We start from the raw sequence: 19,518 nt of genomic DNA, 5'->3' as shown, positions 1-19,518 counted from the left end.
GTGTTACATTTGTTTCTGATAACAGATGAAATACACAGATATGGAAACAATGAGATAACCTAAAGGTACATAGTATAAAGATCAACAATAACATTTTTCAGAAACAACTCAATAGCTCACGCACACACACACGCACAGAATTATACAACAGTGCTCACTCACTCATTTGCTCACTCACTCACTCGCTCACTCACTCACTCACATAATTCTACTTTAGGCGACAGCAAGTAGACCTTATCAATGACATCACTAGCACTGATTGTACTTACTGTAGAAGTGACACCAGTGAGGTACATGTTGACATCAGTGTAGTTGTAGAAGTGAAACTAACTCGGTAACCGTACAAGTGACACTTGTGTGGTAAGCTTGACATCACTTTCCAAATTAGTGATACCAGTCTACCACATAAAAGTCACTTTGTGTACTTCTTGGGGGAAGGAAGACTTGTTTGATCAAAGCGATACCATGTTTTGTCATAACAATTGTTGTTACAACGTTTATGGTGTCTCGTTTGAAAATTTAGGCATGTCATTTTTTCGCTTTCTCGCATCAAATTTGTAGTCTTCAGAGCATGGCATCCATAAAATTTACTTGCTATGGCCTTGCGGATTTTTCATGAAAAATTTTGTCGTCTATTTTTCCTCATCTCACCGGTTTTGTTCTTGGGTTTGACGTCACATTGCAGTACATAGTCGTCCTTTTTGTAATGCTCTCTTGGCTTTGCCCGAGAGGTCTGCAGTACCATGATAGCCGCCAGGAGGCGCAACAGTCGCCGAGACCAGTTCATCTTGAGCTGAAATCACAAACAAAAGAAACTTGAATTTGTTGTTATGAAACAATCTTACATTCGGACATATCTTTTTTACTTTCCTCTCCTATTTACACATTGACCAAATTCCTTTCTAAGGGGATACACATGGGGATAATTGAGGACAGAATACAAAGTTATTTCATAGAGCCAACATTCAAGAATATGCCGTCACTTTTACCCGATAATACAATTCATCACTAGTTTCCACTATATCATATCTGTATCATACAATATGTCATTCTATACCAGATGTGTTAACATATGGATGGTCCCAGATAACCATCTTGTCATGTTTTCGCATCAAGTTTTACTCCAAGTGAAGGGAGCACAAAGTCGTCGTTATGGTTTGAATTATCGACAAAGAAGCGGTCTATTGTTTGATGTTCGTTCGTAGACCCTTCAAGCAGGGGTTAGGCTCCGGTTATTTTACGTTTTTTAGTCGTTTTTATCGGGCTTTCTGTTTTGTAATGTTTCTTGATGTCCAACTGTAAAAAAAGGAAAAGATAAAAGAACAGCCGGAGCCTAACCTCTGCTTGGAGAGTACATTGTAGTGCATAGTGCACATTGCAGCAAGTTTCCTAGGGCATATTTTTACAGTGAGAGAGTACTAGGGCATATTTTACAGTGAGAGATTGCCAGCACTTCTTCTTTAAAGTGGTTGAAGCACGATTTTGTAGTTTTGTTTGAAATAGAAGAGGAAAAACAACCATTAGCCTCTTTGTCTAAAGAATACAGTGCTGTTTCTCTTACCACCTTCAGCATAATTGCAACTTACATTATTGTGAAGTAAGAAGCGAGATATACAAATTGGAGAATATCATGACACCAGAATAGGTATTGGTATGTTCAGATCTATACAAAACAACACCACGTGATCTATTGTTCATACTAAGTCATCAACAAAGGCATAAAGAAGATATGTAGTACCATTGACAAAACACTAAAGCAGTCAGATTAAGTGTTCTACGTATACACGCAATGAATCAAGGAGAGTAAAACTAAGTACTTGTAATGATACGCCCATTCTACATTGTGACCCCGGACAAAATATCAATTCCTAAATAATATCAGTTATTTGTCCTAAAATCTAGACGGCCTAAAGGTCTTGGAACAACTTCAAGTAATTTTCTTAAAAGAAATAAATTTTATCGGAGAGGTACTTTGCCAAAGATCTCACTAACTCACCTCAGACGATGTCTAGCTGTCTGTAAGACAATTTGTGCTCAGCACGTCTTCCGTTCTGTAACCCGCCAACACTACAGTGCCGCGGACTGTTTGAATCTGTAACTAGACCGTGAGAAGTAAGACCGGATCTCGGCCAACTTTTCACACATTTTGGGCGTGATGTGTTTGGGTGTTTTCCCCTCAAGTAACCTTGTCAAGCAATGTGGGTAAAGAATGGATTTGTATGTGGAACCGAAGAAATTGGGCAGTGGGACGCTCCTTGGAGACTTGAGACGTGGCCAAGTAGTTAAGGTGTCTCCCGAAGATCAAGAAAAGATCTATCTGTGTTAACACATGTACACTGTAGACCTCTTAGTCAAGACTGGGGCTTAGTATTGTTTAGTCGACCGTATAGCCCTTCAGTGTAACATACCATCTCTTAATATAATATCTATAGATTTATGATTAATAAACGCACGTGTCCGAAATGGTGGACCAGTCATCCTGAAAAACGGCTGTTATAGTTTAGGTCACCAGTTGGTGCATAGGGAGGCGCCATTCTCCGTTTCAATAGACCTTGGGCCACACAACTTTATGAAATCACTACTAGAGGGCTAATTCACTGGTAGTGCATGGTGTGTGTTAAACTTCCATACTCTTTCACAAATGCTAAGTGCTAAGCAGAGAAAGCAGCATGTACCATTTTTGAAGTCATTGGTATGACCAGGCCGGGGATCGAACTCACGACCTACTGAATGCAAGACGAACACTCTACGATTGGCCATTCGTATTTGTTCCTGAAAGGACCATAGATCAATAATACGGTAAACGTGCGTTTTGTGTTTGGCACCCTGTAGACTAGATATGGTACTCAGCTTTCATGACTGCGGTATGTCTTTTTTTGACAATTTCCTTCTCGTATAGTAAAAAAAACTAACTTTGTAGACCAGCAACCACATTATGCATTTAGATCCAGCAATTCATAGAATAACTACATCACTTTTCATAAACGTCTATGAAGAAATACATGGACAAACAAAGCTTTTCCATGCCACTTTTAGAATCTTTTTGTGTCGTTTCCATACTTGAATAGCTTTCTCTGCTTAGCACTCGGCATTTGGGAAAGAGTAGGGTAGTTGAACACAAAGTCTCCTGATGTAGTGAAAATACTTGGCATGTCCTAAAAGATAGCCCCATTAGGGACTGGAAGTCAGCGGTGCGGTCTGGTTATCAGGGCCGGGAACACTGCCAGGGCACGGTGTTTGGACTTTGTGATGCCAACAAGAGGGCAGTCGGCCTGACAACAGTTTAGTATCCAAAATATACAGGCCATGGGGTCTGTGGGTTAGGGGGGTTATGGAACAGGTGCGGGGATACCATGAGGATGGTAGCTAGGTGGCCTTGTACATGTGGTTAGGGTTGTTAACTCTGGTGACTGGAGGTATTGAGTTCGAATCCCTGAAAAGTTCCGATGTTGTGCCCTTGGGAAAGGTACTTAACAACAATTTCCTCTCTTGAATCAGGTGTAAATGAGTACGTAGCTTCGCTTAGGGCCGTCCCTCGGATAGGACGTTAATTGGAGGCCATGTGTTTAGGGACAGCAACACATTGAGCACTTTGAAGAACCCACCACACTTACCGAAAAGAGTAGGGGTTCATCCAAGTGTAAGTGGATCAAACATATCTGTCCGGATATGCAGCTTCTACTTTTAAGTACAAAGCCAGTGTGTTAAACCATGATTGGGTTTAAGTTTGGGTCCTCTGGCAACTTTATTGGGAACTGCAAGGCGCTTCATTATCAAGATATCAACAGGCTACCGAATAGCTCAGAAAACAGTAGGTATCTGAAGTTTCTGAACTGTGAAACACTGAGCCCAAGCCAAGTTTGAAGATGGTGGGAGTCCCAATTTATCACCATGTTGTAATTGTCGGGACATGGAAACTTCGTAAAACGTCTGAAAAGGTTAAATTGTATCTGCCCACTCTGATAGCTTATACAGCTATGGGCGGGGGAGTTGTCTACTAGTGATGAGAAAAGGGTAAAACAGTCATCCTAAACTGAAACTTTTCTTTTAGCTGGTGGTAGTGCACTATGGCCTTGCCTCGACACGTGTGTTGGGTTCGTTTTGGAGGTGGGAGACTTGAAGCTCGCGTCCTGTCCTTAGCATTGCAACCCTTTTCAGTAACTTGCATGACTGGTAGGGAACACAGTCCGGGTTTGAACTCACGACTTCTTGGTCCAGAGTTAGGGCCTCTTACCACTGGAATATGCACGCTACCTAAAAGGAACAAACGAATAGATGCGAAAAGATATCGATAAACGTTTTAGACATTTGTCTAAAATTTTGATATCACTATTAAATGGTTTACTGGTATCCCTGCTTAAGGTGGTATCTCACTGCACCTGGGGCACCGGCGCGGCACTGCTGGGTTCGTTCACTGCGGCAATGTTGTGTTATTTTCGCCGATTTTTTTTCATAATTTTGATATTGCGCAATACGTAAAAGTATGACTTAGAAGACAACAAAATGCACAAAACGTAAGAAAATTCATTCTTAATCTCGGAAATTCGTTGAGTAATATTTCGAACCCCGCAGTGTCGCACCGGTGCCCCAAGTGGAGTGAGATACCACCTTATCAACAAAGTAATGAAAGCAAAATCTCCTGGCAGGGCCATGGTTCTTGAATCAGAATTTTGGCATCGTAGTCCGTATAAAACCTTTCCGGAAATCGATCTAGGATAGGGACAAAAAGGTCTACAAAAGAGTGTAATGAATGACAGTCTAACATATCGTGACTAAACGGAGTTCAAACCGGTTAACGATGTAATATATAGCGCTTTGGCAGGTGTTCTAGTGTCGTGGCAAAGGGGGGAGGGGGGGGCATGTCTATAAAGTGTAATACGCAACCAAACAAGATACAGTCGTATTTTCTCCACTTAACCAGTTTTGAACATAGAAGAATCTTAATTGACGCAACGAAGAGTACAGTGAATTTATAAGGCAAACTACAAACTACAAATATAGAAATACAAAACAAATCTTACATTCGTAATTTCAGCTATCCAACAGAGAGACAACATTGCAAAACGCCTAATAGCTATATACATATAGTATTTGATTCGCTTTTAAGTGATAAAAAGAGAGTTTAAAGAACATTTGAATAGTATGATGTAAGTAAGATTTGACCTTAAAACGTGTGTTAAGGTCTACTAAGAATGGGCTATGGAGGGGCTACTAGAAGAGAAATTTAGTCAGGATAGCGTGTGTCTTTTTATCCTAACCTCAGATGTTGAAATACTAGTACTAAATACCATAGTTTTAAACTGTTTCCTCGTTTCCTTGTCACCAAGGTTCGATGGCCTGTGACTTTATAAAACGACACCTGCCGCGCGCGTAAATCATTCGCCACATGTTCGTTTGATTGACGGCCACATCGCACGAGAGCATGTTGTCCCAGCAGGTCTTTCCTCTCACAAGACCAGAAACCGATTTTTGTGTAATTGAAGGAAGTTGAGACAGATTTTGACTCCAAAATTCGTCCAAAGCACGAATAGCGATTTCGTAAAATATTGCGTGAAAAAAAAATTGATTAAAAGTACAGGATAAGCCCTAAAGTTACACTCTCAAACGCGGGTTCCATCCAGGGGACCTCCCTAACCGAAGCTATCATTCGCTACATGTTCGTTTGATTGACAGCCACATCGCACGAGAGCATGTCGTCCCAGCATGCAGGTCGTTCCTTCCACAAGACTTTGTGTTCCTTAAGCCCCGTTTACAAATCAAGAATTTAGCTCGGCCGAGTTGTCAGCGAGCTCTAAATTACGAGGAGGCATGAATCTGATGCCTACGAACAAATGGCAGAGTTTCTTCGTCGGTATCAGGGTCATACCTCCTCGTAATTTAGAGGTCGCTGACAACTCGGCCGAGGTAAATTCTTGATTTGTACACGCGGGAAAATCGTGGTTGAGGAACCTGATCGCAATGCCATGGCTGAACAGCATGGCGGGAAGAAAGGGTACGGGGAACGATGTATCGTCTGCTGCAGCTGTCAATCACTTTTCCTGAAGTGGGAATTGACTCTAACGCTTTCATTCTGATCGATTTAAAAAAAAAAACACTTTACTACATTTCTGAATAACTATACAGACAGTCTGAATATCTTGTAAACATGTCCTTTTATCTTGGCCATGCTATGGTCTTGATATTTTAGCGATAGATAGCTTTTGATGTAAGGATATAGGTTTGCCCACCTAGCAGCTTGTTCATTAGGGCAATAAGACTAAACACGAAGACTATTAGACGATTTCAACGTTCATTTTCGGAGCTGATACTGTTGGCGCCAGTATAACAAGACTGTACTGTCTGTGTAACGTTAGGTGTGTGTATAGTCTCCTTATTTCAAACAGTTAAAGTCTATTTTATCTTGGACAGAACGATATTGTGATTGAAGAAACCCCATGCGCACCTGACCTGGGCAGAACTCCCGCTGGTGTTTTATATTGGAAGTCATTCCTCTAACGTCCTGTTTAAATAGACAAATGTACCTGTAATACGACACTTTGCCTTTAAAACTACAACATAAGCAGTGGATCTACCGTTCAGACTGTCAATCACACATAATACATGGAACCCCCCCCCCCCCCCCCCCAAATGTCATGAACTTCACTTCAGGCAGCTGTAATGCCTGTCATACCCCGGATGTAACAACATGGCGGACAGTTGACATCTGGTGACCTTGCTCTTCAGGATATCTTATCAGTTTTGTGTATGTTGGACATAAGTCAAGTTCGTTGACAAATTAAGGTCAAGCAACAGCCTTACAAACAGTTTTTATGGGGGTGGCGGGGTGGAGAAAAATACAGGACAGGAATTTGTAGACTTGTCGTTATCGGGACCTTGCCAAGAACAGCCCAATACTCTTTGCACTTCTCTTTGCAAGGTTAAATTTGTTGTCTAGCAACCTAAGAAACATGTTGTTTGTACTGAATGTCCTGTGCATACACTCGCGTTTTTTTAACGGTACATGGACTATAGTTTAACAATGACTCAGGAATACGTACCTATAGTTCTCACTTCTTTCCAATCGCATAGAATACAGGTACATAAATTTTTTTGTCGCTAAGACCTTCTTTCCTCTTGACGGCGATTCTTGAGCACCCATACAGCTACCAAAATTGGATTTGTGGTTTCATGTTTGGATATCTATGCGAAATGTAGTATTACAACAACAAAAAACACCACAAAAAAAAACACAAAAAAAACACAAAAACGAAAGAAAATTGATTTGTGAAACCTGTCTCAACGGTCACAGCGAGATCATACAGACTTCAGTCGAAAGAGGGTTAAATACTCTACATTGGTCTTCATGGCACTCATGAATGCATGTAACATGAGTTCACTTTTATTCGCGGGGTAAGCTATATCCGTTAAACGGTGTGTTTATAGATATCAAGTCGATGCACGGTGGTTTCAAATTGCATTATTATATTTCCGTAGTAATATCCTTTGTAAATTCTGAAGTAATATCCTTAGATACCCTGTTTTATTACACAACGGATATACGCTACCCCGCGGATATCGGTGAACTAGCGTTAGGTATCGGCGTAAGAAGCGTCTGTGTTTATATAACCCAGCGCTGTGGGATTCTCACGCGAAGTTCATCAACATACCCAAACATACTGCGACGGCAAACTAGACAAATTGGCAGAACATTGGGTCCACATGCCACCATGGCGCTTTAAGGAAGTGCAGAGGTCAAACTTTACTGTTCTTTCATGGCCTTGAGATGTCTCAGACTTAAGGGGGCTTAGTGATGCTGCTGCTAGCGACTTCTTTTCTTGCAGAATAAGACCATGTTGATTTGACTATATGGATAACATCCTTTGGGAACACTAAAACTGGTGCGAATGTGCGAATAAAAAAACAATTTGGCAAAAATTTACCTTTATTATGAAATCTAAGTGTCCAGGACGGTTGAACAAATGACTAAACACACAGAGTATGGTATATAGAATAAAAGATTCTTCATTTTTGTTCTTTGGCCTTGGAATTATATTTGGCATACACTGACATTAGTATTTGTTTTATGATACCTTTGTTTCAACATACAGCATATTTTGGCTTATTCTGGAGCTTCTTTGTACGATTCACAGTATGGTCGAAAACTTTTTTTCATAAATGGACGAAATTAATGCGCGCGCGGATGTCATCCATATAATCAAATCAACATGACCTAACGGTTAGAACTAGAAACTGATACATATACTCGGAAATTGTAAGTAGAATTCACTTCAAACATCAGAAAGGTAATATGAGTACTAGTTTAATACGAAAATATGTAACTTATGGACTTTTCAGAACAGACCGTTGCATCTAGTAAGGGACAAAAGCTTAAAATGGTCTCCAATGCTCTAATGTGCAAGTTGTGGTATCTCCGTATAGTCGGTATTTCAAAGTCTTAGACGTATAAACAGGTGGCAAGGATTTGATAAAGGCACTAGAATGCAGTGTAAGTATGGCAGGGGACACATTATAAGTGTATAAAAATAGCCCTTATAAATAACCCATGTTTTCATTGGCATGGGACTAAAACGTCTTCAAATCATTACTGGCAAGGTCACTTGTCACTCCTTCTTGGAAGAAGTTTCTGAAATACAAGAAAGCCACTTCCTAAGACGTCTTGAAACGTATACAAGACACCTGGTATGAAAAAGGTCGTGATCTACGTGTACCAATACTGCTAATGATCTGTCACTACACGTGTATGTTACACCATTTGAAATACTACCGCACTATCAAAGAGTCTTTAAAAGCTATGTAATGTACATATAGGAGAAAGGTCTTGACACGACATATGCTGCCGTTTCGTCTTCCAGAATAGCTGCTTTAGAATGAAGCCCAACATATTGCATTCGTATCACAAGACTTGATTCCTAGAGCCAGAAGCCAGTGTTCTAATTTCCGAAATCGTGATCTTTTGAAGTCTTTGTTTTGCCTGTTTCGCTATTCAGCCTACACCTGTCTTTCTTCAAACTCTTGCCAATAGATTTTGATTGAAAGAAATTCCAGCGCTTTAAGAATACTCTTTTGTTTCAATTCCAATAAAATTATAATTCCTTTTTCCTAGATCTCTATACATAAATCACCGAACAGAAGAGGCCAGTTTCATCAACGCGCGCCAACTTCATTGAACCGGGACGGATGGCGATATCAACTTCCAAAAACCTTTGACCTATCGCTGACGTCACACGTACGATATGTCACGTGTCCACGGTAACTGTATCAGACAGCTGAGTCAGTCGAAAATTCCGGTGAGTACAATTCATCTTAGGAAGAAATTTACCATAATAAATTTATCAATTCAAAATAAACTTTCATGCAAACCACCGGCTTGATCCTCTCTTAGCCTTAGCCTTCACCCCGCCTGTCCACAAAAGGGAAAAGCCAACAGCTGTTCTTCTATCCACAACATGCAATAAACTATCGCACAACAGAACACTACCCAGGCCCCGAACCGACCTTGTTCCAGACAGGTACAATTTACTGTCTTGTTGCGGCATGTTTTTTTCTCTAAGAAGATTTATAAGCATACCTTCAACGCGTCTTAAATTAAGGTTGGGTCAGGCCAATCTTAACTGCTTCTTGGTTTCAACACAAGATTGTTAGTTTATGCATCGTAGTGTGTGAAGCGTCATTTCCACTAGCATGCTTAGAATTTAGCACCCTAGGAAATTTTAGATTTTAGATGTGTTTTGCCAGGCAAAGTTTCATTCTTCAACACTTTGATGTTACGACATATTCTTACAGTTTGCGGCAGTTTAATCTTACGACAGCTCTCTATTTGCATCAGCTTGCCACTGTGGTGTGCGCATCGTAGTGTATTATATTCTATCCTATTCTATAATTCTATATTACTCTTTTCTATTTTATTCCACTCTATTCTAATCTGTTCTATTCTATTTAAGTCTGCTCTATTTTATTCCACTCTATCCTACTCTATCCCATTTTATTCTATTGTGCTCTGTTCTATTTTATTTTATTCTATTCTATTCTATTCTATTTTATTCTATTCTATTCTACTCTGTCCGACTTTACTCCTACTCTATTCTATTCTACGCCATTCTAATATATTCTGCTCTATTTTATTCTACCCTACTATTTTATTCTACCCTACTATTATATTCTGCTCTATTCTATTCTATTCTATTCTACTCTAGATCTATTCTACCCTACTCTTTGATTCTATTCTATTTTAACATACTAAATTTTACACATTCTATTTCAGCGTTGATGCTTGCGAAGTCTGAGAAAGACATTTACCAGCTAAAAGGAAGTGGTACGAGAAACTTTGAGGCTTAAAAGACTTGTGGAAAGGACAAACAATTACCTATTGAGAACTGACGATAGAGTACTTAGTCCGAGGTCACCTCTATTCATAAGACAAATAAACTGTATGAGACGGGGTCCTATTTGCGGCGTTGTCGCTACAGAGACTGGTGCAGGACTTTAGACAAAGGTCCACAAACAGTTGTGGCTACGTGTCAGTCTTTATCACTCGCTGTGGCATCACAACCTATCAACCTTGGCCACCTCTGGTACCCAACCCTTACGCGAAACAGCTGTGAAGTGGGCTCGTATGATACGACTCAAAGACTATTAGGTAGCTAGCTGTACAAGCATTGGAAAAGACTTCGCCAAATTGTAAAATACATTTGCAAATTGGCGCCGACTTGTCGCAGGAACTTTGCTAAAATTTTGAAGAAATTTCAAGAAATTGGCAAAATGGCACAAATGGACGCAATACGGCACAAAACGGTCAACAGCAAATCTCTTTTTTAACCATTGTTTTAATCAAAGTTTTGATCATTGTGCATTGGTGGCAACACTACGATTTCGAATAAAGTTATGGCTCATCTGGATTTCATACTCAAACCCTTTACACGTCAGTGTGACCGTAAAGGAAAATGGCACAAAATCGCAAATTGGCGCAATTTCTTCGAGCAAATCGGTGCAGTTTTGTGAAATACCCGCTTTACGAAACACAGTAAAAATACGTTGTATAGTCCAGTACTGAATGGGTAACAATAAGGGGGTAACATGTGCCTTATGCCCCCATTGTTCTACATATGAAACATGAAACTACACAGATGCCCAGTAGTCTGCTACCAGTCAGAGCTTTTCCTCAACATTTTTGTTTGTCCTGCTTTAGAAAACAAACGCCATGTCCACGCTGTCAGCCTTCCTGTCTTCACCCATACAAACCAGACATCACGACGTCTTCAAGACAAATAAGTCCAGAGACTCGCCTTCAAAACAATCTTATCTTGTCGTCTTGTGTTGTGAGAAAGTGACCTTACCGTTATGGGAACGGCTTAGGGTGTTTTTGATCTTAAGATTGTGAGATAAGTTTCCTTACAATGTACATATAGCAGGACCCCTACGGGGCTCCTTTGTAGTACCAATAGGGCATTTAATTAAGCATGTCTGTTACTGAAAGGTCAAGAAACAGTCGGATTGGTAGTTTTTAAAAGTACACAATGGTAAGGTCCACATATTGTTAATGTTGTGGCGTCAACTGGCTAATGAAACTATCGGTGTGTAAACGTACATATACACTGTTCCACAAGTATCCGGAAACACAGACAGACATCCCCCCCCCCCCCCCCACACACACACACATACACACAAAGGCATGCTACAAACAATACCTCCATTTTTGACGGAGGTAACCAGACATTGGTACCGTAGTTAGTGTGGTCACCTTGTCACCTTGTCTCATCAATCATTCAATGTTTCCATTTCGTTGTCTAATGGTTACCATGTGAGGTTACATCTACACAACAGACAACATCGTCTACAGTGTTTGGCGTTATCTGCTATATCCTATACGTGTAATGGAATAGAGGCAATTCATTGCTCGTGAACGCATATTTCACTGGTGATCTTTTTTCGTTGGGGGGAGTTTCCTTTTAGATGTATTAGAGAATAACAATATCATTTTGCACACAACTTTAGAAACGTTTTTATTCGTCCAACGTTTCGGTGACCGTCTGTCACCTTCCTCAGAGTAATTCTTACTGATTCAGATTGCCCTGCAGCATAGGTGTCGCTGCTTACAGATGCGGTCCCAAACGTAAATTATTTGCATATATCTACATATTAGCTAATGCGGTGTTCACAAACCCTGATTTGAATATGAAAACTTAGTTTTGTACAAAGAATGTTTTATTTAGTGACTTACCAACCTGTTTAAACATTCACGGAAGAGATATGTTAGATTTCTTCAATTTCTTATACCACCCAGTCAACCAAAAACACGGAGACAAATAAACTTGGGACTTTCTAATCAGGTACAGAGCCCCAAGGAAGTCATAAAAAATTAACGACTTGGAGCTGCTTCCTTTACTTGACCTCTAACGTTTATATGTTTGAACTAAACCTTGTACCTACAGATGTTAATGCTAAAATTTCTTCAGTATGCTACAGTAGCCCCCAGACTGCTATAAAACTTTGGATTCTGACAAACGTTCGACCTTGCTTTTTTTAAGAGCACGGAAAAGAAGAAAGATTGTTGTACAATCTATGCTCTATGTACTACAGTGTATGTTCTATCTTACAGTTTCTAGTTTCTGGCGTGTTATCATTCTTTACAAATAAAATTTGACAACTAGGTTCAAGATGGTGGAAGGTTGACGAGGGTCACCCAACAAAGAAAGATCGTTGTACAATCTATGCTCTTTGTACAGTAACTACGGTGTATAGACTTGCAGTTCTACATACTGTACAGTTTAAACAGGAAGGTCTAGCTAGGTTCTGCCCTGTTGCCATTCATTGCCAATGACATTTGACAACCAGGTTCAAGATGGCGGAAGGTTAACGAAGGTCAGCCATTAAAAGCCTGCGGTGTCCGGGTCAGGGGTCACGGTTATGTAAACTTTACCCTGTCCAAAATACACACTGAGCTATTTGAAGACTTGAGTTTTTTTTTTTTTGCTAGGGTAGGCCAAGCCTCGTACACCACTGCCTAAAGAGCTATACCACTATAAAATCCCGACCACATATCAAGACCGGAATTTCCGCTGTAGTACTTTAGAAAGCAACTAGGGGGCTCATTATTGAAGTTACTAATAGTTGACCTTCGTTTTCGCAACCAACCCCTACCGCACTATAAAGTATCCGAATCTAGGCAAAGCTCCTCGAGTTACGCTGTTTTCAATAGCGGAATTTGTACATTTACAGTGCTTCACATATTGCAATCCTGAATTTTGAGTGCCCCCATTTGGTTTCTTTGTACAACCACAAACACTTGTTGAACAGTACTAGTATTTTTTTTTTAGTACGGACATTCGTCGAAAGACGAAAGGTTAGGTCATCATTTTCACGACATATTTTTTTCGCATTTTGTGACGATGAGTCCGTTTTGACAGCTCGACATTTGTGTACAGATTCAGGTCACAGGTCGTCCGTCAGACCATGGCCCTATCTGTCCTCCGTTTCTGTACGTAAACAATTTATTTCGGACCACCAGCAAATGTTTAGGTTCTCACTGACCACCCTGACCACTACACTGTCCATCACAACACGTGATATTCAATTTTAGGATCACCACACAATTCCTAATTCTAAGACCAGGGCATCATTAGGCAGTTTAACCAGTTAGTCGAGCTAGGGGGCCTTGCCTTGGTGACGTCATCTCGAAAACTAAAACTCGTGAGAAGCTGGTTCTATTTATGATGTCATTTGTGATGTTTGAAAGAAGAATTTGGCTTGAGGCAATTCTAAAAAGTCTTTCCAAAGCATACTTGAAAAGAAATAGGAGATATTTTGACTGGTACTGATACAGCAAATTCATGCTCACTTCAAAAGTTTACACAACTAATGTATTGTAGATATATCATGTCTGTCCACGACTAATAAGTTTGTGGTATGCCTGTTTGATTTGGTGCAATGTTAAGCTGAACTGTCTGTAAACTTTATTTTGCTGTCTCTGTGTTAATTTAGGACGAGCACTGGGCTATTCGCCATCTATGCTCAAAAGGACACATTGAATAAACACCAAATTGTAGACAAAAGTACTTGTTACTGAATGGCAAGAAGTCTATACAACAGAGTAAGGGTATGGTAATGTTACATTTCCAAACCGGGGCCCTGCCGGGCTGTTTTTGGAAACGAAAAATAAAAATGTGTACGTAAAAATATACACAAATAATGCCCTCGATCGGCTATTCTCTTTACGTCTTGTGTAGTGGTGTCTTTTATATCGTACCTTTCGTTCTTGCATGCAGAAAGCTGCCCGCCCGGGTCCCGGTTTAGGAATGTGACATAGTCCTAAGTGGTCGACGTGCATCAAAGTCGTATTCGTCCAATAACTTGGACTTCGCATAAAATCATTCACTATTACAATAAATCCGAAAAGGAATACCCTACAAGAGCCAACTGAGCTTACTGAGAGTAGACCTAAAAATGGGGGACTAGGAACGTTGCGGCATTTGAAAAAACTACGGTAGCTAAGGAATGGCATAAAATGAACAAGCCCTGATAAAGTGGAGAGCTATGAAGAAAAACTGATTGCAGCTGCAGTGCGTTCAGACCACCACAGCAACAGAACACAATAAGTGGGCTTCTAGTCTGTTTAAGGCCACATGGCCGGTTATTCTTCAATATCCCCCCTCCCCTGTCGAACACCGTAAACATGTGTGTTCGTGTATCGTCACCCGTTCATGAGGTGAGATGTTACAGAAAAGGCACGTCTAAACTCAAAGTTGTTACCGCTGCTATTTGTCACTTCTTATCTTTGGTCAGTGACATGTCCATAATGGCCTCTATTTAGGATACTAAATATGTGCTTTCGCCAATTGTTTTCGGCAGCTTTTGTGTGTGTGTGTGTGTGTGTGTGTGTGTGTGTGTGTGTGTGTGTGTGTGTGTGTGTGTGTGTGTGTGTGTGTGTGTGTGTGTGTGCTTGCGTGTCTGTGTGTGTGTGTGTGTGCTTGCGTGTCTCTGTGTGTGTGTGTGTGTGCTTGCGTGTCTGTGTGTGTGTGTGTGTCTGTCTGTCTGTGTGTGTGACTTTTTCTCCCATTTTCCTCATGGAAAGAGATAAGGGAAATGTGGCAATGCGCAATTTGATAACTTATTATCATGATAGTGCCTCATAAATATAGTCCCATAGCCTTTAGTCCCATAGCCTTTTGATTTGAGGCCGAAAGCACAATGGGTTGTTATCTTCACTGTGTCTAGGGTACAGTATTGGAAGGTGGAGCCCATCCCTCTCCTTCCACTGCCTTTTACCTCCTCAACCGAAGTCAGGTACACATTTTTACACCTTGGTGAAGTGAGAAAAGTCGGGTAAAGTGGCTTTCCTAAGGGCACATCATCAGTAGCATGTCAAGGGACTCGAACCCCGAGTTCTGGACAAGTCACCAGTACCTTAACCGCTACGCATACTTTGGCTAAACGAGTCATGAAGCTATGAATTGACTGTGATGGTATTTTAGCCCTCTTGTGTAGATCGTGATGTTGCAGCGATTTAGCGCTCCAATGATTGACGTTGCGTCGACACGACAGGTGACCGAAAATGAAGTCAACATGGCGGAGGTTAAAAGGATTGCCCCTCTGTTTAAATGGTTTGGTCGGGTTTAACGTATTTCTGTCAGTCCGGAAATTAAAAACAATCGGGAAACCGTTACGGCATGGTAGTCTGTATATCTTCTGTGTCCTTCTAACGAACGCGTCGGGTCAAGGGAGTAGGTGGTTAAGTAGTCTTTTCTCCCCTCTTATACTTCAGATTTACGACCACGTGTGGGGAAGGGGGTTCACACGTGCGTATGAGTCCGTATGAGGTGCGTATGGAGTCCTTAGCCTCTGCCAGGCTCCACAGATCTCTGGAAAATTATAGACGCAAAACATGTACATGCCAGATGAGTTAGCTAGCCGAGGAGAATGGTTTGCGACCCAGCTAAAAATGCAAAAATTCTGAGGAAGCCTATTTCCATCTACTATTAACTGTATTAAATCAAAGTTTGATTGTAGAATCTTAGAGTAAAAATTACTGTAAATCTACACTACTTCGCTCTTGGTATTCAGTCTTAGGCGTGTAAGCCCCAAAACACGTGAACTGCTACCGATATAATCTGTTCATTTTCTAATCGGTCCAAAATCCGGTCTACTGAATTTTTTCAAGGCCGCTTTTTGGACCGGTTCAACAAGAAAAACGGTTTTGTACCGGTACGGTACACTACAACGTCCTTGAACCTAAATGATTGCCTGATTTGTTTTAAATTGGGGATGGATCAGAAAGTCCTGTGCTTGTTTCTGCTGGTGCACTTTTAGCGGCGTCTGGATAACTAGAAGGAAATGACTCGTCTCGTTTGGCTGCGTTCCCGTTTTTCAAACTTGGCAACCTTTCTCAGAAATTCGTAATCTTTCGAACCCCGCAGTGCCGGACTGGTGCCCCAAGTGCAGTGAGATGCCACCTAAATTGCCTGATTTGTTTTAAATTGGGGTTGGATTTAAAACGTCTTGTGCTTGTTTTTGCTGGAGCCAGTTTTTTTAGCGGCGTCTGGACATAACTAGAAGGAAATGACTCGTCTCGTTTGGCTGCGGTCCCGTCTCTCAAACTTGGCAAGTTTTCCCGTGTCGGCTCGCCTATCTGTCTGGTTCTTCGGACATTCTCTGTACGGGCTGCCAAAACTTAATCAAGTTAGGCCCTGTTTACACGTGTCAGGGGCGTATAAATTCAAGTCCTTATGAGGTCCGTATGGAAGTCCTAGCCTCTACCAGGCTCCACAGGCCGTTGGTCCCTTCTTTCAAACTTGGCAAGTTTTCCCGTGTCAGCTCGCCTATCTGTCTGGTTCTCCGGACATTCCTAGTTAGGGCTGCCAAATCTTAATCATGTTAGGCCCTGTTCACACGTGTCAGGGGCGTATAAATTCAAGTCCTTATGAGGTCCGTATGGAAGACTTAGCCTCTACTAGGCTCCACAGGTCACTGGAAAAATAGTAGAAATTGGACAAATCTAGACAAATAACATGCCAAAGGAGTATGGTTTGATGCCCAGCTAACTCGTCTGGCATGTTATCTGTCTATATTTGTCCAATTTCTACTATTTTTCCAGCAACCTATGGAGCCCGGTAGAGGCTAAGACTTCTATACGGACCTCATACGGACTTGAATATATACGCACTTGTGAACTCACCTTTAAGGCCCTGTTTACATTTGAGCGTATATTCAAATTCGCATGATTTGCGTATTGTATTCTTTAGGTATTAGGTAAAGTTTGCGGCCAAAAATCGTGTGTTTTTTTCCATGATCGTTTCAAGTTGATAACCACAAATCTTATCTTAGCCAAACAATGACACATTGCTCTAATGTCTTTCGTCTTTAAACAAATAAAACATATTTGGAAAGATTTGGAAAAAAACACCAGTAAGACTAGTCCCTTGTGGCCTGGTCAGTATCTCGTGTTGTTTTGTGTTTTGTGTGTAGCTGTGACACCCTCAGTGTTGTCAGACACTCCCCATGTGGGACCTCCATGTAAACGCTTGTTACAACGGAGGTGAGGAGAAGGTCTGTCAAATAACATCCGTGAGACATGGCAGAGTTGTGTTGTACTTAAAGGAGTTCAAAACTCTACAATAGAGTGTATTAGCCCCATGGGCATGTATTTGCAGTAAAAGTTTGCAATAAAACTTTTCTTATTTTCCGATAGATATCAATTTTAGGAACTAAAATATTCATGCTACATCACACTATACGATAAAGTAACCACTAGTCTCGCGTACATTAAAAAAGTAGTACTTAAATCAAATCCAGTAAGCTCAGCCAATGGCTAAACACATTGTGTCTGACAAGGCCTGACAAAAGTTACAAAACTAATGTCATGAGGGGCGATGCTAAATAAAAACTTGATGTTAATTTGATTAAATGGGTAAATTGTACAGAGCAGTTGCAAAATATATGCCGCGCAGCTCTAAATAGAAAATATATCGGAAACACATATTAATGTACGGTAATAGAACGCCAACGTCCTTTCCAAGGTCACAGGGAAAAATTTGAAAGAACAAAAATTGAGAATCTATTGTCAACTTTCCTAACCACTAAGATTTCAAAATGAAGGCAACTTTTCGGGGGACCAAACTTTTTCCGCACGCTTGCATCAATTTTAATGTTTGCAGATGATGTCATCCATGGCCATATAATCAAATCAACATGGCCTAGTCGGGGCACAACATTGGCAAGGCCTACGCCAATGCCTACATACACAGAATATGACTGTATTCGCATTAGGACACACGGAAAGTAGCTCAAGTCAATGATATACACAATTATGTCTAATCGAATGTTCTGTATGTGAAGACCACTAATGATAGCCATTCCATGGTTTGAAACTATCCAGACTTCCTTGTATATTACGTATAGATAACAAGCAATAACAGCTGAGGATATCTGATAATAGAAACCATTACTATCTAACACCCACTGATCATCAGGCACTGAATTAGATAATGCCGTATGCATGTGTTTGGTTACTATTGGTAGGAAGGTTATATTTCCGTGTCATTTGCGTGCTTGACTGCCTGTGTATCTATCTGGCTGTGTGTGTGTGTGGTGTGTGTGTGTGCGTGTGTGTGTGTGTGTGTGTGGTGTGTGTGTGTGTGTGTGTGTGTGTGTGTGCATGTGTGTGTGTGTGTGCATGTGTGTGCGTGTGTGTGTGTGTGTGTGTGTGTGTGCATGTGTGTGTGTGTCTGTGTGGTGTGTGTGCATGTGTGTGTGTGTGTGTGTGTGTGTGCGCATGTGTGTGTGTGTGTGTGTGTGTGTGTGTGTGTGTGTGTGTGTGTGTGTGCGTGTGAGGACAGCAAAATCCCCAAAGCGGCTCGGTACAAATTAAATAATGGGCCTCATAGCAGTACTGCAGCGGGACTTCAACGGTACATAGCTCTTGGCACAGATAGGTAAATGCCGTAGATTTTATCTTTGTTGTTCTGTTCTTGCCGGTTTTTTTATTCACTAGCATCAAATACTGCATGTAGTTCTCAAAGTTTAAGAGACAATCTGCACAATCTATGTGGTAGCCAAAGAGGCGCGGACGGCCATGAAATCCGCCAACGTCGTCTGACATTCACAGATTCAGGGGTCGGAAGACTTACGTATTGCATTCTCCCCATTTTGCTTCCAGACGTCTGTGAATTACAATCAATTTAGAACAACTGCTAAGGCCTGAGAAAAACATGTTATGTTTTCAGTTACCCGACAAACCCTAGTCTCTATAAAGCAGACGTGTCAGCTGGATGACCGAAAAGAGACTGAAGAAATTGGCCAAATAGGGACAAATAAGTTGCCATGAGATTTCTGTCAGTCTTTTGCAGTCTATCCAGCTATCCGCTGGCCGGTCAGTTCACTCCTAGGCCAATTAACTCCTACCATTTTGCCTACTACTAGGCTTTTATTCCTAACTTGACCGAAGTCTGGATCCCTGGCCTCTCGGTCAGACCGGAGTCTGGTAGAGACAAGCAAGTTAAAATAGACCCTAGGAAAGTCTGCCGAGTG

General features: G+C 41.1%; 1 protein-coding gene across 1 annotated transcript in view; it reads right to left on the bottom strand.

The window, feature by feature from the left end:
• Positions 1-19,518, bottom strand: part of LOC118405978 — a 29,875-nt gene that overhangs the window by 4,436 nt on the left and 5,921 nt on the right. Inside the window, exon 2 of the mRNA XM_035805832.1 lies at positions 652-793. Coding sequence (XP_035661725.1) covers positions 652-787 — 136 coding nt within the window. The 5' untranslated portion in view covers positions 788-793. The remainder of the gene's footprint in view (positions 1-651; positions 794-19,518) is intronic.

This window comes from Branchiostoma floridae, chromosome 18, assembly GCF_000003815.2.
Source record: "Branchiostoma floridae strain S238N-H82 chromosome 18, Bfl_VNyyK, whole genome shotgun sequence".
Lineage (NCBI taxonomy): Eukaryota > Metazoa > Chordata > Leptocardii > Amphioxiformes > Branchiostomatidae > Branchiostoma > Branchiostoma floridae.
Note: the sequence above shows the minus strand (reverse complement) of the source record. Positions and strands in the feature narration are given on the sequence as shown.